The 23,516-nt window shown below is 40.7% G+C and overlaps 1 protein-coding gene across 1 annotated transcript; it reads right to left on the bottom strand.

The window, feature by feature from the left end:
* Positions 1-7,260: 7,260 nt before the first annotated feature.
* LOC125264352 (GTPase IMAP family member 7-like) lies at positions 7,261-20,261 on the bottom strand. The gene is made up of 4 exons (XM_048183605.1): positions 20,011-20,261; positions 13,294-13,354; positions 9,828-9,862; positions 7,261-9,690 (listed from the first exon to the last, which is right to left on the bottom strand). Exons 2-4 carry the CDS (start codon positions 13,305-13,307, stop codon positions 8,399-8,401), a joined length of 1,341 nt encoding a protein of 446 aa, XP_048039562.1. The 5' UTR covers positions 13,308-13,354; positions 20,011-20,261; the 3' UTR covers positions 7,261-8,398.
* Positions 20,262-23,516: the final 3,255 nt, after the last annotated feature.

Genomic DNA, 23,516 nt, shown 5'->3' with positions numbered 1-23,516 from the left:
TTCAGTGACGTTTTCTGCCCGCAGCGCGCCTCCAAACTTCCTCCACACCGGCCATGGGACTGTGCCATCGATCTGCTACCGGGTGAACCAGTGCCTAGGGGACGTATCTACCCCCTATCACTACCGGAGGAGAAGGCCATGGAGGAATACATCAAAGAGGCACTCGAACAGGGATACATCCGCCCGTCTACTTCCCCTGCTGCTTCAAGCTTCTTTTTCGTGGCAAAGAAGGACGGAGGCTTGAGGCCCTGCATCGACTACCGTGCCCTCAACAAAATCACCGTCAAATTCCGCTACCCACTTCCCCTCGTCTCAGCGGCCCTGGAACATCTCCGCGGTGCCACTGTGTTCACTAAGTTGGACCTCCGCAGCGCGTACAACCTCATCCGGATACGTGAGGGGGACGAGTGGAAGACCGCCTTTGTCACGCCCACCGGACACTACGAATATCTCGTCATGCCGTATGGCCTGGTCAACGCCCCCTCCGTATTCCAGGATTTCATTCACGAGGTGCTCCGGGAGTTTCTCCACAAGTTCGTTCTGGTATATATTGATGACATCCTCATCTACTCCCGGAGCTTGGCCGAACATCGCCACCACGTTGCGGAGGTCCTTCAACGCTTACGGCAGTTTCACCTCTTCCTAAAAGCTGAAAAGTGCTCCTTTCACCAGCCCTCCGTCCAGTTTCTGGGATACATCATAGATCACAGTGGCATCCGGATGGACGAGGGGAAGGTCACCGCTATCCAGTCCTGGCCCACTCCATCAACTATCAAAGAGCTCCAACGATTCCTAGGTTTCTCCAACTTCTACCGCAGATTTATCAAGAATTACAGTACCATCGTCAGTCCACTCACCAACTTACTCCGTAACCAGCCCAAGTCTCTGTCCTGGTCCCAACTTGCCACCAACGCCTTCGAGTCCCTGAAAAGAGCCTTCACCACCGCTCCCCTCCTCGTCCACCCTAACCCGGATCTACCATTCATCGTGGAAGTGGACGCCTCCACCACCGGAGTGGGAGCGGTCCTTTCACAGCAGCAGGGGACGCCAAGTAGACTCCATCCATGCGCCGCCTTCTCCCGCAAGCTCAACCCGGCGGAGGTCAATTATGACATCGGTGACCGCGAACTCCTGGCCGTCAAGCTTGCCCTCGAGGAGTGGAGGCATTGGTTGGAGGGGGCTACTCATCCGTTTCAAGTTCTCACTGACCATAAAAACCTCGAATATCTGAAGGCTGCCAAAAGACTCAACCCTCGCCAAGCTCGCTGGGCCATGTTTTTCTCGAGATTCAATTTCTCCATCTCTTACCGCCCTGGTTCTAAGAATACTAAAGCTGACGCTCTGTCTCGTCTCCATTCCCCTGAGGAAAAGCCCGAAGAGCCTGAAAAGATCCTGCCGGAGTCCATCTTCGTGAACCCCATCCAGTGGTCCGAAGAAACCATTCCCTCCTCCAATGCCTCCACACGCACTCCGCCGGGTTGCCCCCAAGGCTTGCAATACGTCACACGGGCACGTCGCACTCCACTCCTGCACAATACCCACTCATCACTTGGCACTGGTCACCCGGGGGTCAATGAGACCCTCTCGTTGCTCAAACAACGCTTCTGGTGGCCCAACATGGCCAACGACGTCAGAAGGTACGTGCAGGGCTGCAGGGAGTGCGCCATCTCCAAAAGTCCACGCCATCTTCCCACCGGCAAGCTACTTCCTCTGCCCGTTCCTGAGCGACCCTGGTCACACCTGGGAGTGGACTTCGTCACCGATCTCCCTGAGTCTGACGGTCACACGTGCATCCTGGTGGTGGTAGACCGCTTCTCTAAGTCCTGCCGTTTGATACCCCTGGAGGGTCTACCTACCGCTATGGCCACTGCAGAGATGCTATTCAACCATGTTTTTCGCTATTATGGAATACCTGAAGATATAGTCTCCGACAGAGGACCCCAATTCGTTTCCCACGTCTGGAAGGCCTTCTTCTCCCTCCTGGGTGTGACCGTCAGCCTGTCATCTGGATACCATCCTCAGTCGAACGGGCAGACGGAAAGGAAGATCCAGGAGATTGGCCGCTTCCTGCGTACCTTCTGTCACGGCCACCAGAACTCCTGGAACCAGTATCTGGGTTGGGCCGAGTACGCACAGAACTCCCTCCGTCAAGCCACAACTGGACTAACACCTTTCCAGTGCGTACTCGGCTACCAACCCCCGCTGTTCCCCTGGGATGGGGAACCCTCCAACGTCCCTGCAGTCGACTACTGGTTCCGGGAGAGCGAGAGGGTATGGGACTCAGCTCACCACCAACTGCAGAGAGCCCTGCGCAGACGCAAGAGGACAGCCGACCTTCGGCGCTCCGACGCTCCAGTCTATCAACCGGGGCAGAAGGTCTGGCTGTCCACCAGGGACATCAGGATGCGTCTGCCCTGCAAGAAGCTGAGTCCCCGCTTCATTGGCCCGTTCACCATCCTTCGGCAGATCAACCCCGTCACTTACCGTCTCCAACTCCCTGCACAGTATAGTAGAATTCATCCTACTTTCCACGTTTCTCTGCTAAAACCTCACCACCCTTCTGTTGTTCCCTCCACAGAACCTGACGTGGCAGCCGCCGAGCCCCCCTTCCACTCATCCTGGAGGACGGCACAGCTTACGTGGTTCATGAGATCCTGGATTCCCGGCGCCGTGGTGGTCAGCTCGAATACCTCGTTGACTGGGAAGGTTATGGCCCCGAGGAACGCTCATGGGTGCCCAAGAATGATATCCTTGATCCTATCCTATTACAGAACTTCCACGCCAACCACCCGGACAGACCTGCCCCACGACCCAGAGGACGACCACCACGGCGTCGAGGTCCGCGGCCCTCAGGAGCGGGCTGTGGGAGGGGGGGTACTGTCACAGACACGTCAGGTTCCACCTCACTGCAGTACCCACGCACTCAATCACCAGCCTTCTAATCACCGCCACCTGCACGTCATTAACTCTGCAATCACCAGCACCATAAAGCCACCACACTCACACACACTCACTGTCCGGTCTCGTTCGCACTACGACATATGTGTGCTTACCTTAAGGACTCCCAAACGACTTACCTACCTGCTCCAGCGATCTCCTTCATCTCCTTCGTCTCCTGGTCTCCCCGTGTGCAAACCTACCTGTGTGTGTGAGTGTCTCCATCGTCTCCCTCCATTGCATCTCTCATCCAGCATCTGCAAGTTTAAAAGGACAGTATTATATCCCATTCATCTCTCATCACGCTATATCTGCTTGTTATCACTCTGTGCTCATCTACTTGTGAATAAATACTTAACTGGATTGCTTCTACTTCAGTCTCCGTGTCTCTGTTGTAACACTGTGTCACTCAATTTTTTAGATACCACATATAGACCAGCAAAACAAGCAGACAGAGCAGAACCAGGAACTGGCAAAAGTTCCAAGACTTCATCTCCAGGTTTGATTACAAGAGTGACAGATTTTATATCAAAGTGTTTTTTCATGTTCTTTTGCGCTCCAGCCAAAGATTCTTTCGCGAACGTACAGGCATTATGTAGGCACTCCCTGAATCGGCTAACATAATCCAGTATATTTTCCTTGGGTGCTACATCCTCACCCAGCATTCCCTCTTTTAAAATTTTGAACAGACCACGCACTGTATGCCCAAACACTAGATCTGGGGGACTAAAACCAAGGGATTCTTGAACAGTTTCACGAATGCCAAATAAAACTAACGGGACCCCTTCATCCCACTCTCTACCAGAGCTTAGGCAGTATTTGCGCAGCATGGATTTCAGCATTTGGTGAATGAAACCGCTCAATTGCCCCTTGACTTTCGGGATGATATGCGCTAGGAACTCTGTGCGTTATACCCAAAGATTTTAACACCTGTCTGAACAGTTTTGAGAGAAAATTCGTTCCTTGATCCATCTGTACAATTTTTGGCAGTCCAAATGTGGAAAAGAATTTGATCAGTGACTTTACAATAGCTGCAGAAGTAATTTTTCTCAACGATATTGCTTCGGGGAATCGGGTTGCAGAGCACATGATTGTTAACAAAAACTGATTTCCTGATTTTGTCTTTGGGAAAGGGCGACACAGTCCAAAATAACATACTTGAAAGGCTCACAAATTACAGGAATGGGGATCAGTGGAGCAGGTGGAATCTTTTTATTTGGCTTTCCTGTTACCTGACATACATGACAGGTGCAACAGTAGTGACATACATCTTTTTTCAAGCCAGGCCAAAAGAAATGCTTCAAGAAACGATTATATGTTTTTGTAATTCCTAGATGACCTGACAGATAATGATCATGAGCCAAATTTAACACTTGCTGTCTGTAAGCAGTGGGCAACACAATTTGACAGGTAACTTTCCACTCATTATCCATCCCTGCGACAGGGCTCCACTTATCTAACAGTAATCCATCGTCTAACACATACTCAGCTTTGATGTTTTTTACAGATTTTGGGTGTTCAGTAGCAGAGAAGCACTTTGCCAAAGAAGGATCGTCTCGCTGTGCTGCAATCATCCGTTCACGCGTAACAGGTACCGTCACCAACTCCGAATCTTTCACAACGTTATCAAGCTGTTTATCATTTTTTACAACTTCAAAACATTGGACCTCAGGCAGAGAGCCTTCCTCAGTAAAAAGCGGCAACATGAATGAGTCATTTAGTGAAACTGGATTAAATGAATGAAAACAAATTACATTATGAAATAGCTTCAATCATAACTAAGCAAATACTGTATTTAATTCATAATAGCTTTGAAAACGTGACTGTGTTAGTGTTAGACCTAACCGTTTCAACACTTCAACCCTAGTGCATTTTCAAATGGTTAAAGGAAATCAGTTTTCTTTCAGTTTGAGAAAGTCACAGGTTTGTTTCCTGTTTCTGTTTATTTATGAAGCAAGATTAAAATGACAAGACATTGACCAATGTGCTGCACATAGTTAAATAAAATGATAAAAATAGCCACCTAAACATAAGTCTGTTGTGAGCGCAAACCTCACAAGAATCAAAAATAGGTTACTTTCCCATAGACTTGAGTGATATCGTCTCTCAAGCTGTCGTGATCTTTCTTGGCGCTCTGTGGCGTGACAGATCTGTAGCACTTTAGTTCATGTAGAGGGCACGTGAACCGATCATCTCTTCCACTTTATAAGCTACAATATGAAATAAACACAAATACACATCCGATTGTATGATAAAAGATACAGTACAACATACCGAAATTTGTATCATGTCTCATATGTAATCACTCAATCAGTGTTTCAACTGCGGAAAGGCATCAGTAAAACTGTACCGTCATTTAGCTTTTGGCACTGGCGCCGTACTCCTTCAGGAGGATGATGCTGGTTTGGACCATCCTATTTGTTATTTTTCGCAGAAATGTTTGGAGCACAGTGTTATAGAGACATGGGGGTGGGCTCATTTTACTCTGGCAACCAATCAGTCTTGCAGGGTCATCGTGAAGCTATCGAGCCACGCCCTAGACCAAAGAGGGATATTTTCAAATATCATTCATACTCACATGCAGCCTTTGGAGTATTCATCAAAGGCGGCTGCAAAGTCACTCCCTAGCAACCAAACACAGTAGGTTACTATGAGGCTAAAGTGTATGATGGAGGAAAAATAAAATCAAATATAAGTAGTTAATTTTTATTTAAACTACACTTAAAAAAAATGCTGGGTTAAAAAGAACCCAAGTTGGGTTGAAAATGGACAAACCCAGAGGTTGGGTTAAATGTTTGCCTAACCTGCCTTGGCAGTTTTATTTGACTTAACTATTGTTTAAAAATGACTATATGGCTGGCTTAAAATGAACCCAAAATAGGTTGGAAATTAAAAATCAGACACATAATTACTTGAGGCAACAATAATAATCAAAAGGTGTACATTTATTAATAAGCAATTTAGTAAATGTTTATTGTTTATTATTTATTATCTTATTAATAAATGTTCATTTATTAAACATATTAATAAATGTTAATTTCCAGCATATTTTTGGTTCATTTTAAGCAAGAAATACAATAATTTTTATAAAATAGTTGAGTTAAATAAAACTACCCAGCATGTTTGGCAAACATTTAACCCAACCGTTAGGTTAAAACAACCCAATTGCTGGGTTTGTCTATTTTCCATCCCAACTTTGGATGTTTTTAACCCATCATTTTTTAGAGTGTAACACAATAAATGTAAGATACAGGCTTTAACAAGTATGAAGACATTTTATCACTGCTGACCACCAGATGACGCTCAAGAACAGATGAGTCTAAGTGACATTTTTGCTCATTTCTGTGAATCACACTTCACTTATTATTTTATATATTTTAAATATATATAATTAATAGTAGACTTTAATATTTTGTTTGTTTGTTTTTCCATTAGCAAATTTCTAATTTGTTTTGTATCTATCTTCCTTAACTGTAATTCACATCTTTTGCAATCATACACAAGTGGTTGCTTGCCAAACTAAAAATTATATAACCAAACATTACATTTATTCTTTTAATAAATACATTTAATTCTGTGCATCTATATTCATACACTTCTATCTACTTTTTTCAGACATATCTGTCATAAATAAATAAATAAAAATCCACACTAAATTGGGAACAAGTAAACATTGGATTTGTGACTTATTTATAAAAATTAAAATGTAGCTTAAAATGGTTATCATATGTTTATTGAAAGTTCTGATGAGTAATTACCTTTTAAGATGCAGTTTATGCACTATGTTTTAGGGATGTTATACCATGCTTTTGTAAATATTCCATGTTTTATACAGTATTTTGAAGTCATGAGTCTCTATGATTTAGCTATGATTTCCAGTTGCTGCTTCACCTCTTCAATTTCTCTCTGAATTTTATTCAGCACCTTATTTGTCTCATAAATGTCATTCTGAATATTACAGATCCTGGACTGATAATCACCCAGCCAGCACAGCTATGTGGGGCCCAAATGGGCTTGACCTGGCCTATCCACCTTGGGCCCAGCAAGTTTTGTCCTCAGTTTCCATGTGTACTCCACATGGACTAGCTCAGATGAAATGAACACTACTCAGTGTGCACACTACAGGCTGTTAAATGTAACACTGAAACATTGAAGTTAATGAGATAATTAAGTGATGACTGAGCATTATTGAGGATATCTGATGAGAACAAGCAGAATCACTGAAGGAAAGAGGAACAAGAAGAACAAAAAGAGAGAGAGAGACTTTGACTTTTAAGGTCTCTTTATTACAAAATGTAGTTACTCAAATATAAATTTGCAAGCCTTCTTCAGAGTCAACTTTACAAATACATTGATTAACTTCCCATTTATATTTGAACATCTGCAGATCATTTATTAACTCATAATAACTATACTTTATATTAATACAGGATTTTATTAATCCCTTCAATATTGAAATAGCATCAGTTGATCCCTCATCATTCAATTTACTTTTTCTTGACAACCAGATAGCCATCTTTGCTTGCCCAAATAAGAAGTTTAATAAAACATGACTCCTCATTTTACTTCTGCTGTACTTTGGCCCAAAAATTAACCTTGCAGGTACAAATATTCCATCCAGCTCTGTTACACTATCGGTTATTAGAGCTGGGACAATACATTGATTCTGTACTCATGGTGCAATGATTCTGGGTCAATTCTGAGCTTAGTTTTAACAGCAGATGGCAATGTAGGCTAGTTTTAACTATACATTCAAATATTCACAAAGAAGAGTGCTGAAGAGCATTCAGCTGAGTCATGAAAGTGGTTAAATATACTTGCACCTCAGCTCAGAATGCTTTTAAGATGCGAGATTAATGTAAATACACCCTTTTAATTCACTTCAACCGTTTCAAACTTTATGAATGATTATTTATGGTTTAAGTGGTGTGTGTAAAGGAACGAAGCGTACTGGAAGAGTACGGGTGTTTCTAAAGCACGCAGTGCCATCTGCTGTTTAAATCTAAGCTCCGTTTCGATTCGAGAGAGAATGGAGATACATTAAAAATATTAAAATCACTCCAAATTCTTTTTATTGCAAATCGAGAATCAACGTATTGTCCCAGCCCTATTGGTTATTCTGAGCAAATCGCTACAGATGATGGCGTGAGAGTGCGGTCTGAACAAATGCAAATCGATTCTGACTGTATTGCAAACGCGTCTGGCCAATTTACAGGAGAGAAAGAACCGAACTTGCAAGAATGGATATTTAATTAATGATTGGTATCACTGATTCAGTCTATGTTAATATAATTAAACTGTAAGGAAATTGTTTCAGTATGAGCGGCCATGGTATGCATGGTCTGTACAGCTGCAGGTGCCACTGTCATGTGACAGTGTAGAATGTTATATAAAATATAAATGAAAATATTGAATTTACAACAGCAATTTGTTGCATTTCATTCATTCATAACAAGAAATTCTACTGAATCTTCTTATAAACATTAGAAGGGAGTTGTTCCACCTTACTAATAACCTCTTTTGCATTCTTATAGTTAACTTTAGCTGCCATTTTAATGGCATCAAACAGAGAATCAGCTTCCTTTGTTGATTTGTATCCAGTGATTCCTCCTCCAACAGCTCCTGCAAGAGCTGCAGCTCCTAATATGACACCTGCAGCGATTCCTATACCAGCTGCTGCTCCGATGCCGGCTCCTGCTGCAACTCCTGCCTCCACCGCTACTGTTCCTGCAGCTGCTGCTCCTGTTACTATCCCTGCCTCCACCGCTACTGTTCCCACTCCTGCTGCTGCTGCTGCTGTTACTGCAGATGCTCCTGCTGTTGCTACTGCTGTTGCTCCTGTTGCTGTTGCTGCCACTGCTGCTTTACCCGCTAATGTGCTTACATCAGTTGCAGTTGCAGTTGTGGCTATTTCTTTGAATACTTTTGTCAATATAACCGCTCTCAGTAAAGCCACAACAGATACCACTGCGACACCGATGCCCATAAAAGCACCAACCAGTGTCCCTGTAGCCACTCCTGCAAACCTAATGAGATATTTTTTATAAACAATCTTCTTCGCTGCCTCACGCTTCTCTTCCGGAGACAAATTAATTGTGTCCATACTATGCATCTCCTCTTGAATGTCTTCCTCTGCTTGTGACATCAGCTCATTGGTGTAGCAGCCATTCTCTTGCACCATCATGTCGATGGTCTCCATCAGTTTTTTCATGTGGACCTTGTTGCTCCTGTACCCTAAGTGACAGTCATTCCAGTGTTTATTGTCAATGACATGACAGCAACCTCCACATTTATTGACAAGCTCCTGTAGTTTTGAACTCTTCTTCACAAATTCTTCAATAGTTTGACCGTCTAGTTCTTCACCATGAGTGAATAAAACCACTGCATGTTTAAAGGTATTCTCTCCACAGCACTCAACAATTTTATCCAGAATCTCCATTTCTTGTCGTGTGTACCTTTCAACTTTTAGAACGATGACAAAGGCATCGATAGCTGGAGCACATTCAATAATGGACCTAATGATCTGAGATTTGATGAATTCCTCATCAAGATGTGTGTCAAAGAATCCAGGTGTGTCAATAACTGTGACTGATCTTCCATCAACCATCTCAACTCCTGTTTGACATCCAGCTATTACAGATTCAGGTGAAGATTCAGTTGTGAATGTTTCTTTATTGAGAATAGTATTTCCACTGCTGCTTTTTCCATCTCCTGTTTTTCCAAGGAGAAAAATCTTTCTTGCAGGTTTAGACTCTATTTGAAAAAGACACTCTGGTAAGTGATTAATGTTTTGAATACTGATAAAATAAATAAATAAATAAAAACTATAACATGTTAATACATATTAAACAGATTTGATTGTAGTCTTATTTTATTAACACTGTTCTTACCTGTCATTACGCGTGTACTTTGCTGAGCTGAATATCTGCAATGTTGGAAATAATATTCAAGACATTATTGTTACATTATTTTTTTTTCTAGATTGCTTAGACATTTAAATCCAGTCAAATATCCTAAAGCATAACACATTTATTATATGTGTGTGTGTGTGTATATATATATATATATATATATATATATATATATATATATAAGCTATACAAATAAACAAACTGAATTGTGAATAATTTTAATAGTTTGAATTATATTTTAGTTTAGATTTGAAGAGATTGTTTGACTTTCATCTTTAAAGTTTGAGGTTTGTACATCTGGAAATGTTACAGCAACTGAATTGAACAAGTAAATTGTTTCTCTAAATTACCAATAAAATTACTTGACCAATGATCAATTTACAACAAGAAGCAGCATCTATAGCCTATATGTCATTTTATATTTTATCAACAGCATCAACATACATGGTTGCTTAAAGTGCGCCACCAGCTGGACGGGTGCCAATGAGCACCCCAATGCCCCAGTTATGAATTGTTTTCTAAAATACAGTGTTAAAGGGTTAGTTCACTCAAAAATGAAAATAACGTCATTAATTACCCTCATGTCGTTCTACACCCGCAAGACTTTCGTTCATCTTCAGAACACAAATTAAGATATTTTTGATGAAATCTGATGACTCTGTGAGGCCTCTATTGAGAGCAAAGCCATCGAACCTCTCAAGATCAATAAAAGTACTAAAAACATATTTAAAACAGTTCATGTGACTACAGTGGTTCAACCTTAATATCATAAAGCAATGAAAATGCTTTCTGTGCGCCAAAAAAAAAAAATAATAATAATAATAATAATAATAATAATGACTTTTTAACAATATCTAGTGATGGTGATGGAGTATTTTATCCATCCTACAGAGAACAATTGTAGAATTTGCTTACTATAAAAGCTAGAAGTGTTTTGAGGCCTCTTGACCTATGTAACTGTAAGGGTCAGATGTGTCTGAGAAGTTAACTTGACCACTAAGCATATTTTGAAAAGGGTTGACCATCAATTGGCAGAAGGACCATGAGAAATTAAGTAAAAAGATGAACAGTAGTTGGAAATTGGTCACCCTTACTAAGAAAAATTATCTCTTACATAAGCAACACCTGCAATTATTTTGCTGAAATGACTGAGGTGGAAAGGTTGGGGAGTATATGGGAAAGAGGTGTGGGAGAGCCCCTGTAAGTGAGAATATGGGAAAAATGTAAGGGTGAATATTACCAGCCAATGATACTACTTTGGTGTGTTTTAAGAGATAAGAAAAATGTATAAAAACTGTGCCCTGGCTAGAGAGATTCAGATGTGGAGCTCGCATCTCACTTTGCTGCTTGACAATAAAGTTAAACTCACAACAAAAAAATTTGCCACAACAATGGCCGATTTCAATACACTGCTTTAGAGCTTTACAAATCTTTTGTTTTGAATCAGTGATTCAGAAACTGCTGAAATCATGTGACTCTGACAATCTGAATCACTAATTCAAAACAAAAGATTTGTGAAGCTTCATGAAGCAGTGTTTTGAAATCACTAAATATTGTTGAATAAAGTTTTTTTTTTTTTTTTTGGTGCACAAAAAGTATTCTTGTCACTTCATAACATTAAGGTTGAACCATTGTAGTCACATGAACTGTTTCAAATACGTCTTTAGTAGCTTTCTGTGCATCTGAAAGTGTTAATTATCTTGCTATGCAGGCATCACTGAGCCATCAGATTTTATCAAAAATATCTTAATTTGTGTTCTGAAGATGAACGAAGATCTTACGGTTGTGGAACAACATGAGGGTGATAAATTACATAAATTTCATATTTGGGTGAACTAACCCTTACATTTAAACTAATATTAAACCAATAACTTTTTTTTTTTTTTTAAATGTTAGCAATAAGAAATTATCAGAAATACAAATATTTAATGTAAATTGAAATCATATAGGCCCTTTTTTAAAAAAAAAAAAATAATAATAATAATAATGGCATCGTTAGCAAAATAATAGTAGAGACAGAAGTACCTATATTCTTTTGAATACTAGTGCATTTAATGCCGAGTTCAAACTGCACAATTTTCAAAGTCGTCAGATCACTGTTGTTTTCTCACTGCACGACTATCTGGTGTAGCATTCAGTCCCTGCTGTGCGCACATCGCACATAATGGATTGGCGACAGGGGTTTCACATTGCATGACTTCAGAATCAACTCTGTCTGAGAGTTTGGGTACATTTTGCAATGTGCTACTGTTGTGGCTGGTGAAGCAAATGATTGTGATTTGTTTATATTTAATATAATCCTAAGGCTTGTGTCTAATAATGATATTCTGGTCTATAACTACCCTGTATCTTGCTTTCTCATCAGGGGTAAAATTGTGCAGTGTGAACCCGCCATGTGAGCTTTGTACTAAGAGTTTTGAAAATCTACTTTACATGTGCAAATAGTACCAAATGCGCTTGAAGCACAGCGCGTGGTGCACCTTTGCAGCAGTTTACTGAGCATTTTCTTTTAACAGTTTTAAATTTCAGTTACTGTGTCTGTGAAGAACGATTCATAGCGCTCTATTCTCCAGTGCTGTGATTACAGACACTGTTTGAGATGTATGCTCGCTTTATACACGCGGAAATGATAAACTTTCGTGAAGATTCAGCACTGGCTCGATCGGGTAGTAACAGGTCCATCTACTGCCCCGAGTATCTTTCACAAGTTTTGAAAGTTGGTTTAAACGAGAATGCATGCGTTGGCGATAATGCATAGACTGAAATTGTGTGAAAATGTGAAGAGGTGCCTCTATAAATAGCCCACAGGTATCGATTTTTTTGCGCGTTGCATCGATGCATCATATTGTTAGACATTAGATCAATGTATCGATCTATATCGATTTATTGTTACACCCCTATTGTTTATGTCAAGCAGTTTCTCTAAATAACGCAGCTTGGCAGTGTTATTTAGTCTCTCTCAATAGAGTCCCTGTTTTTATTTATAGTAAATCATTTATAGTAAATAAATGTTGTAATTTATAGTAAATACTATAGTGTTTTTGAACTATACTATAGTAAATTGTAGTATACTGTATATATTATAGTATTTACAACACTTTTTGATGAATGCTACAGCATACTGTAGTATTAACTATAATAAACTGTAATACTGTAGTATACTTTAGTTTTTACTACAGTAAACTCTAGTGTACTGTAGTATAATATATAGTTGTAGAAAACTACAGTTTTCAGGTAAAGTAATTTATTTATATTACTATAGTTGTTCTGTTACTACAGCAACAATAGAATTACCACAACAAGTTGATTTTAACTATACTATAGTATGGTTCAAAAACACTATAGTATTTACTATAAATTACTATAGTATTTTTTCACCTGGGACTTTTTAAAAATGTTACTGTCTCAAGCATTTATGCAGTTTTCAAAAGCATGAAATTCTAACCTGTTGGTAGACATGTCTGCAAATTTTCTGATGCTGTTGCCTTCTGTCCAATATACCCAGTCTGTGAAGAAAAAAAAAAAGAGGACATTTATTCATCTTTGCTCTATTGACATTTTAAAATAGAGAATAAAAGAAGCCATAAAAGGAGGGTGGAGTTTTCTCTCATTCGCCCGAGGCTGTATTATATGGTGCAAATGTGTGTGTGTGCTTCTCTCTCTCCATAGTTTCTGTCTCTCCTCCCGTTTCTCACAGGTCTTTCTGCCCTAATTGGACGTGCCGTCAGCGTGCACAGTGCTTAACAAAACATAATTTTACAGGTTTCAAAAATCCTGGAAAGTTTCCAAAAAATCTAGAAAGTTTCTGGAAACTTTTAACAACAGAAGGTAGTATAAATGCATAGACTTTCTAGGAAAAATTAAAACATTAAGGGCAAAAATGTATATCTATATGTTTCAAACTCCAAAGTGACAACAGAACAAAAGCATGTCCATATAATAAGACAAACTAGACTGTGACAACGAGGTTAAAAAGGATGTGGTCAGTGCTGTTTCATAACTCCGGCTCATAATGTCACATGATTTACAAGAACAAGAGCTTCAAAAATTGTGGCCTCGTGTTATATTATTTTTTGATAGGTTTGATAAAATTATATCATCCTAAATAATTAGGTTTATTTATATAATATCATGAACTGAATAGCTGTTATTCTAAAGAATGAGGGAACTAAGGAGTGACTGTATGTAACACTTTACAGTACGGTTTCATTAGTTAACATTAGTTTTAGTTAACAAACTAAGAATGAACAATACTTCTACAGCATTTATTAATCTTATGTTAATTTCAACATTTACTAATACTTTATTGAAAAATAAATAACATGAATGACTGTATTTTTATTAAGTAACATTAACAAAGATTAAATGTACTCAAAAAATAAATGTATTCATTGTTTATATCATGTTAGTGTAAGGCTGGAAGCTTACGCTGCTATTTTGAACCAATAATCAGAAACAAAAAGCAGTTGAAGGATGACTGTAAGGAACCCCGCATCGGCCCAAAAACGGAATCCGACGCGCCTGGGTGAAGGTTAACGCGTGTATGCCTTTTCAGCGTCTCTATTAAGTTCACTTAATTTCACTCATTTAATCTGACTCCAATTTCAAATGATTCTTATTCTTAGGTTGTGTTTCCAATTAGAAATTAATCATTAGTTATGCCTTAATTTAGATTTTTGATTATTCTGATTACCTTATATCTTCAATTATTTTGTTCACTGCAGTCCCAGTATCGCTTTAGAAGAGTCACTTTGGCCAACTTGCTCCTCACGGACACAAACTCGTCAGTTCTGACCTTAAACATTGGATGCAGGGTAAATATCTACCTTTAAGTCGGTCGCGCTCTGCTTACTCGTAACAAAAAGCATAGCTTTTATATAGTTACGAAAACTGCAACTTATTTAAAGCAGTGATCGTCAGAAATCGAAATGGACTTAATGGATGTGCCCCATGCTCCATCTATTAAACCTTTCGTATGAACAATCCTGAACACAGATTTGAGGTAATACCTTCGCTTTGATCTACTAGAAATAATGAATAAAGAATAATACAGAACAAACCATTTTATTTGTCAAGTAAAAATGTAGCATGCCAATTACATTACAGTTAGACAATTAGAAGCCAATTCAGAAATGATAAATGCATAACATCAATTACTTGAAGAAATGCATATACACACAGTGATGTGTGAATGTCTTCAGACATTCACCCATCTCTGTGGGGGCCTCTGGCTACAGATGATCCCACCTGACTGCTTTGCACTTTACCTTTTATGCCAGGACCAGAACAAAAGGATCGTAAATGTTTATTACACCAACACCTGTTTTGGGGGAGAGGAGAAGAGACACCACCCAAAGACAGGACAGAATTTTCCTTAGTTTTCAATCTTCTTCATAATACCAGTGACTGCTGTGAAATTGAGACCATTTTACCAACCGCACTGAGACATTTAAAATGATACCAAACATAAAAAGGGAAGAACAATAAATACACAAGTTACATTATATGTCTTGAAGAATTTTCAGTGACTTGAGTCAAGGGAAAGGAAGGAGGGTGTGTGTGTGTGTGTGTGTGTGTGTGGATGTGTGTGGAGGGGGAGGCATTGTCCTTTTGGGGTTAGGGCAAGGCGTTGTCAATTGCTATTTCTTTGAGATCTTCTTCTCTAGGTGAGTTTTATTGCTTTATTGCAGGATGCTTGATCTCAGTTTTCGTTTAGCAGGAAAATCAAGCCTTACAGACGTGCATAATTCAGTTATTTATCTGACTCCAATATAATTAATCTGACTCCATTAAAGTTGTCATTATTTTTACCTCTTATTCATTAAAGGTAAAAGTCTTTCTTTGAATTGATAGGAAAACGTAGGGTTTAACCTGAACGTTTAGATAATGAAAGTTACAATCAATTTAGCTTTCAACATTATCAGTTACAAAAGGAAAGATTCTTAAACCCTTTAAAGCAGGCAAAGTTATTTATTATGTTACATATTTAAATATACAGACAGTAGAATGGAACAACATATAGAAAACTTAGTTGTAACAAATAATGCACTGCTGTGCAGAAGAGGCCGTAAAAGCCTTTATTGTATTAAGAGGTTATGTAACCCTGTATAATTTAAGTTTATTATAAAAAAATAAATTAAAGAGTGTTAAAATAAACTAACCAGAAACAATCCTAATAATAAAAGTGTAAGAAATTATAAAACTAAAGTGAAATGTATGTTAGTGTGATGATTGACATTTTAATGACTGTCCAATTATTTTTTAATTGATTAAAAAAAAAAAATCCCCCCACCCTCCCCCAACCCCAAAATATTTTTTTTTGAGGCAACGTTGTGCAACAATGGTACAGGGTCATAGAGAAAATTATTATCAAAATCATTTTTTTTTTTTTTTAAATTCAAGAAATCATTAAGTAAAAAGGGAAAAACACTTGAAAGACATTGATATATTGAATTTGATACATGCATATGTCTGTATCATGTAGTGTGCTATGCAATATAATGTACTTCATGTAATAAGATTTCACTGCGTACGAAACTTCAAAAAGCAGTCAAAAAGCTTCAAAAAGCTTCTCTGCTGTGACATAGTGGTATATGTTACAATTTTTGCACATCACTTTGGGTGTTCCTGCACACCCAGGAACCCTGCATCTTCCCTTCTTTGTGGCCAATGAGAGGTATTCTCTAAAACCTCCTCGAAAAGTACCCCTTATCGCACAACGTTGCCCTGAGGCAACGAAAAGAAAAACTGAATTTCTGAACATGCAAAATAAAAAAAAAACTTCATAAAATCTGACAAAAGGCTTCTCTACACCTTCATACACACATATTTTTTATGTGCAGTTCATGTCATTTTAAATAAGATTACTAAAGCAAATAATATTGCCTCCTTCTCACACCATGTGCTCCTGTGACCATGTGTCAGAACAGGACGTCCCACCTTTAAATGGTGCTTGATAGTGACTCCAACACCTTACTGAACTGTTCTTTGGTACTTTCTCGACCTTTCTAATTGGTTGTTATCATTTAAAGAAAAATTTACTAAACATAGGGCTTAAGAAAACTTTCCGTTGCCTGAGGGCAACGCTGTGCTGTAGAGGGTTAGGATATTTCAATGTCTCCCATAATTACACTACCATTCAGTTCAGTTTATAAGCTGTCAGATGAGACCAAACATGAGTTAGAAAACACTAGTAGATACATAGCAGGTAGTTGAAAGCATATATGCCATGTGAAGCAAATGGTACAGATGAGGTGTATTGAGGTGTAAAAGACTCTGTCTCTATAAACAGAACCACCCTGTGCCTGGAGTGTCCCAACAGTCCTCAATCAGCATATTGATGAATCGCTCGCCCTAGATAGGCATTAGCATACTGTGATGATATGGCCATTGTGCCATGTTTAATTCACATGTATACCTTTTTAAAGGGATTTCTGAAGTACTAGGGCAGTAAAGAGTTCTACCCATATTTGCTCAGCCCTACATTAGTTAATGCATTAACTAATGTTAACAAACGAGACCTGATTGTAAAGTGTTGGTGGCAATGGAGCTACGATCAGCTTAAGCTTACGATGCTTTTGGGAAACTCTGCCCTGGTCTGTGAAGGATGATTTCTGTTTTTGTTTGACACCAAAAAAAGTACAATCTGGAATTTTTAAGGTATATCAAATTTTTTTGATAATATTACCATTGATCTATTTATCTAAAAAATAAATAAATAAATAAATAAAATGTCAATGAAAACATGTATTTAATTGCTCGTTTGTTTGTCAGCATAGTTTCACTGGCACACTTTTCAAACATACAACAAACAAACACACAGAGTGGATTGTGGCCTTATCTTAGATTTGCTACCGTACTTTCCTAAAGTTGTTTCCTAAACTTTGCAAACATGAATATTAGCATGAGATTGTCATTGAACTGGAACAGACATATTTTTCTTCCCAGTTTCTTTCTCTGAAGCTGCCAGTTCCTCTTCTAAATGTTTTTGAGCATTTTATGATTGTCAAAGATAGACTTGTCATTTAATTAAATGATCTTATATGAACTGTCCTTGTGCCTGTATGTATGTAACAGATTTTAGAGTGCATTAATGTTTAAAATGAACAGACTTCAATATGAAGCTGTGTGACTCAGCACTATCAAAAATATGCTGGCAAATGGGTTAATGTAACAAGCTAGGTCAAAAATAACCCAGCACTGGGTTGCCAAATAACCCAAAAATTGTGTTTTTAATTTTTAGAGTGTTACTTACTCTTAAGCTTAAATGTTGATCTGTTGATGTGTTTACTGACTTGGTGTTCTGAATATTGACATTCTTTTATTTATTTTTAAAACTGCTACTTTGGTGTAATGCAACTGTTACTGTTTTTTTTTTTTCTTTAATAAAGTTGAATGTGTTAATAAAATTAGAGCTAGAATCTCCTAGAATGCCCTAGAATCTGGTCTTGAATTTCTGCTTTTCAAATTCAACAATATAACATTGTTTCAAAATTATAACATTGCTCCTATTAACACTCTGAGGTCTAAAAACGCGCCGGCGCGTTTTGCAGGTTTTTTTTCACATTGCAGCAAAACAGACTTAAAATACTCTGTCATTTTTTGTCATAGAGACATAAGTAATACATCAATTGGAACTATAGAATATCTCCTTTTATTTGTATACACTCAGAGTAAAAACAAAATGTTGTGCTTTTTGTAAAATAAAGAAAACTAACATGATGCGTGATCTCTCATCTCCCTCTGAACGAAGTCCAATCTGATAGTTCTCAGAAAATGAAGTGTAACTTAGTGAATGCTAATCACAAAAAATTTATACTTATGTCTAACAAAACGTTGAAATGTCAGGTTTTAAATCGTGCAAGTCAAATCGAAAACAAACATTCTGTGTTTATGTAATCTGTATGAAAAGAGAGCCATGTCAGAAGTCCGTGATTCAGCTCATTACCCACTAATGCGGCCACACCCACGGAGCCAGCGCTATTCACAGGCAAATTCAGAGACAACACATGCATTCATCATCTCAATCGTGTATTTATTGCCTTGAAAATTGTTTATCTGGATGAAAAAGCCATGGTTAGCGATCTCTGGAAGACATTCAGTAAATTCCTGTTTGTTTTCTTCTATTGATAAGTTTTAAGTGAGTTTTTGTTTCTTTAGCGCCCTCCGGCTGTAGTATGAATTGGTAAACACCATTCATGGAATATCGTCTTCTTCTTAGGTGAATTTGTGGACTAAAATGCACAGAGCGCCCTCCGGCTGCAGTATGAATTGCAAACACCAGCGCTCATAGAGATAACAATGAATATTAAATAAAAAATAACTCCTCTGTATAGAAAATTGACATAAACATATGAGAATCCTATATTTCTCCAAATGTGCATGCTTTTAAACTAAAAGCCTATATTCAGACTCTTTGCATCACAGAAATACATTATATTTTAAAGTATAATATAAAACCATTATTTTATATTGTAATAAAATTTTTCTGTATGTTTCATATACCATGATGAGCTTGAGACATCACAGAAGTTTTTTTTCACAGCCTACCTGACTGAAATGCCTCATTAATATGCAAGTCTTTTCAGGTCATTACTATTCAATTCTTTTGTCTTCACAGGTGAGAATGAGCCATTATTCATGGAGATTCACGCCTCCTCGCATACCGTGTTTCTTGGCAAAAAGTGTCTTACAAAAACTAAATCAGTATATTGTTATAAATGAAAGAGTAGTCAGCATAATTTTTACATAATTTTGAAGCAAAAACTCTAGTCTACAACCTTCAATACCCAAAAGTCTTGTGAACACAGATTTAATATACTTTTATTGGCCTTATATCAGTGACTTAAGTTTTTTGTTTTTTCAGTAACCACGCATAAACGTTATTCCTTCAAAAACACAAACATGTACATACATGTTCCTCACATATTATGGTAGCCTAGTTTGTGCTGAATACAGTGTAATGACACTTTTGTCATTAATATGTTTATGAACAACTGAAAAAAGCACAAATGTCAGGGCATGTCAAAACTTCTCCAGGCCCCAAATCAGCCTCAGACTCCAGAGGGTTAACTTGCTTGTTTGAATACTTAATTAACAGGCTTTACAATTTGTATTATAATAGCATATCACTGTCTAAAAAAGGTCAGAATATCTTGCTCACCTTCAAGAGTTTCCTCACTTGTAGAAGTTCTTACAGTGATATTTATAGATATTTTATACTAACACCCGCTCGTGTCCGTTATATACCCTGCTGTCATGACGATGGGTGGAGACTAGTGGAAAGACTTACATACACATTTATTTTTTGCTTTCACTTTTGATTGGTAATTTCATATCTTTCACAAAAACAACCTGAAACTTCTCATCTATGATGCCATAACATTAAGGACTCAAATACAGGATTGACAACGTGTGAATGTGGCCTTTGAAACCCGTTTTCAAAAGTTTGCGTTTTCAGGCCCCCATAACTCTGATGTTGTGTAAATGAATAGGCAAAACACATAAAAAAAAAAAAAAAAAAAAGTTTTGACTGGTGGATTCACTTCACCTGTGTGTTACAACAGAGACACGGAGGCAGAGGTAAAAGCAATCCAGGTAAGTTTATTCACAATTTAGCAGAGCAAAGGGTGATGGTAAGCAGGTATGTAGTTCTTGAGAGAGGGAGAGAATGTGATACTGTCCTGATTTTGTCTTGCAGACGCTGATGGGGAGATGCAATGGAAGGAGCGGACGGAGACACTCACACACACAGGCAGGTAGGCACACGAGGAGAACAGGAGACGAAGGAGATGGAGGAGATCGCTGGAGCAGGTAAGTATGTCGTTGGGAGTCCTTAAGGTAAGCATACATGTGTAGTAGTGCAAACGAGACCGGACAGTGAGTGTGTGTGAGTGTGGTGGTTTTGTAGTGGTGGTGATTGCAGTGCTGATGAGTAACAGGTGGTGGTGATCAGTACGCTGGTGATTGAGTGCGTGGGTAAAGGAGTGAGGTGGAACCTGACGTGTCTGTGACAGTACCCCCCCTCCCACGGCCCGCTCCTGAGGGCCGCGGACCCCGACGTCGTGGTGGTCTTCCTCTAGGGCGTGGGGCAGGTCTGTCTGGGTGGTTGGCGTGGAAGGTCTGTAACAGGATAGGATCAAGGATATCATTCTTGGGAACCCATGAGCGTTCTTCGGGGCCATAGCCTTCCCAGTCGACGAGGTATTCGAGTTGACCACCACGGCGCCGGGAGTCCAGGATCTCGTGAACCACGTAAGCTGTGCCGTCCTCCAGGATGAGTGGAAGGGGGGGCTCGGCGGCTGTCACGTCAGGTTCTGTGGAGGGAACAACAGAAGGGTGGTGAGGCTTTAGCAGTCATACATGGAATGTAGGATGGATTCTACTGTACTGTGAAGGGAGTTGGAGTCGGTAGGTGACGGGGTTGATCTGCCGGATGATGGTGAACGGGCCAATGAAGCGGGGACTCAGCTTCTTGCAGGGCAGACGCATCCTGATGTCCCTGGTGGACAGCCAGACCTTCTGCCCCGGTTGATAGACAGGAGCGTCGGAGCGTCGAAGGTCGGCTGCCATCTTGCGTCTGCGCAGGGCTCTCTGCAGTTGGTGGTGAGCTGAGTCCCAAACCCTCTCGCTCTCCCGGAACCAGTAGTCTACTGCAGGAACGTTGGAGGGTTCCCCATCCCAGGGGAACAGTGGGGGTTGGTAGCCGAGTACGCAATGGAAGGGTGTTAGTCCAGTTGTGGCTTGGCGGAGGGAGTTCTGTGCGTACTCGGCCCAACCCAGGTACTGGTTCCAGGAGTTCTGGTGGCCGTGACAGAAGGTACGCAGGAAGCGGCCTATCTCCTGGATCTTCCGTTCCGTCTGCCCGTTCGACTGAGGATGGTATCCAGATGACAGGCTGACGGTCACACCCAGGAGGGAGAAGAAGGCCTTCCAGACATGGGAGAGGAATTGGGGTCCTCTGTCGGAGACTATGTCTTCAGGAATTCCATAATAACGAAAAACATGATTAAACATAAATTCTGCAGTGGCCATGGCGGTAGGTAGACCCTCCAGGGGTATCAGACGGCAGGACTTTGAGAAGCGGTCTACCACCACCAGGATGCACGTGTGACCGTCAGACTCAGGGAGATCGGTGACGAAGTTCACTCCCAGGTGTGACCAGGGTCTCTCAGGAACGGGCAGAGGAAGGAGCTTGCCGGTGGGAAGATGGCGTGGGCTCTTTGAGATGGCGCACTCCCTGCAGCCCTGCACGTACCTTCTGACATCGTTGGCCATGTTGGGCCACCAGAAGCGTTGTTTGAGCAACGAGAGGGTCTCATTGGCCCCCGGGTGGCCAGTGCCAAGTGAAGAGTGGGTATTGTGCAGGAGTGGAGTGCGACGTGCCCGTGTGACGTATTGCAAGCCTTGGGGGCAACCCGGCGGAGTGCGTGTGGAGGCATTGGAGGAGGGAATGGTTTCTTCGGACCACTGGATAGGGTTCACGAAAATGGACTCACGGCAGGATTGTTTCAGGATCTTCAGGCTTTTCCTCAGGGGAATGGAGGCGAGACAGGGCGTCGGCTTTGGTATTCTTTGAACCAGGGCGATAAGAGATGGAGAAGTTGAACCTTGAGAAGAACATGGCCCAGCGAGCTTGGCGAGGGTTGAGTCTTTTGGCAGCCTTCAGATATTCTAGGTTCTTATGATCAGTGAGAACTTGAAAAGGATGAGTAGCCCCCTCCAACCAATGCCTCCACTCCTCGAGGGCAAGCTTGACGGCCAGGAGTTCGCGGTCACCGATGTCATAATTGACCTCCGCCGGGTTGAGCTTGCGGGAGAAGAAGGCGCATGGATGGAGTCTACTTGGTGTCCCCTGCTGCTGTGAGAGGATCGCTCCCACTCCAGTGGTGGAGGCGTCCACTTCCACGACGAATGGGAGATCTGGGTTAGGGTGGACGAGGAGGGGAACGATGGTGAAGGCTCTTTTAAGGGTCTCGAAGGCGTTGGTGGCTTGTTGGGACCAGGACAGAGACTTGGGCTGATGACGGAGTAAGTTGGTGAGTGGGCTGACGATGGTACTGTAATTCTTGATAAACCGGCGGTAGAAATTGGAGAAACCTAGGAAGCGTTGGAGTTCTTTGATTGTAGATGGAGTGGGCCATGACTGGATAGCGGAGACCTTCCCCTCGTCCATCCGGATGCCACTGTGATCAATTATGTACCCCAGGAACTGGACAGAGGGCTGGTGGAAGGAGCACTTTTCAGCTTTGAGGAAGAGGTGGAATTGCCGTAAGCGTTGGAGGACCTCCGCAACGTGGTGGCGATGTTCGGCCAAGCTCCGGGAGTAGATGAGGATGTCATCAATATATACCAGCACGAACTTGTGGAGAAACTCCCGGAGCACCTCGTGTATGAAATCCTGGAATACGGAGGGGGCGTTGACCAGGCCATACGGCATGACGAGATACTCGTAGTGGCCAGTGGGCGTGACAAAGGCGGTCTTCCACTCGTCCCCCTCACGTATCCGGATGAGGTTGTACGCGCTGCGGAGGTCCAACTTAGTGAACACAGTGGCACCACGGAGATGTTCCAGGGCCGCTGGGACGAGGGGAAGTGGGTAGCGGAACTTGACTGTAATCTTGTTGAGGGCACGGTAATCGATGCAGGGCCTCAAGCCTCCATCCTTCT

The sequence above is a fragment of the Megalobrama amblycephala genome, linkage group LG3, assembly GCF_018812025.1.
Source record: "Megalobrama amblycephala isolate DHTTF-2021 linkage group LG3, ASM1881202v1, whole genome shotgun sequence".
Taxonomy (NCBI): Eukaryota; Metazoa; Chordata; class Actinopteri; order Cypriniformes; family Xenocyprididae; genus Megalobrama; species Megalobrama amblycephala.
This window is presented reverse-complemented; position numbering and strand designations above follow the sequence as displayed.

Excerpts from the sequence above, each read along its gene's own strand:
- LOC125264352 (XM_048183605.1), bottom strand. Across the intron at positions 9,691-9,827 it reads AAGTACACGCGTAATGACAG|AGTCTAAACCTGCAAGAAAG; the intron begins GTAAGAACAGTG and ends TTTTTCAAATAG.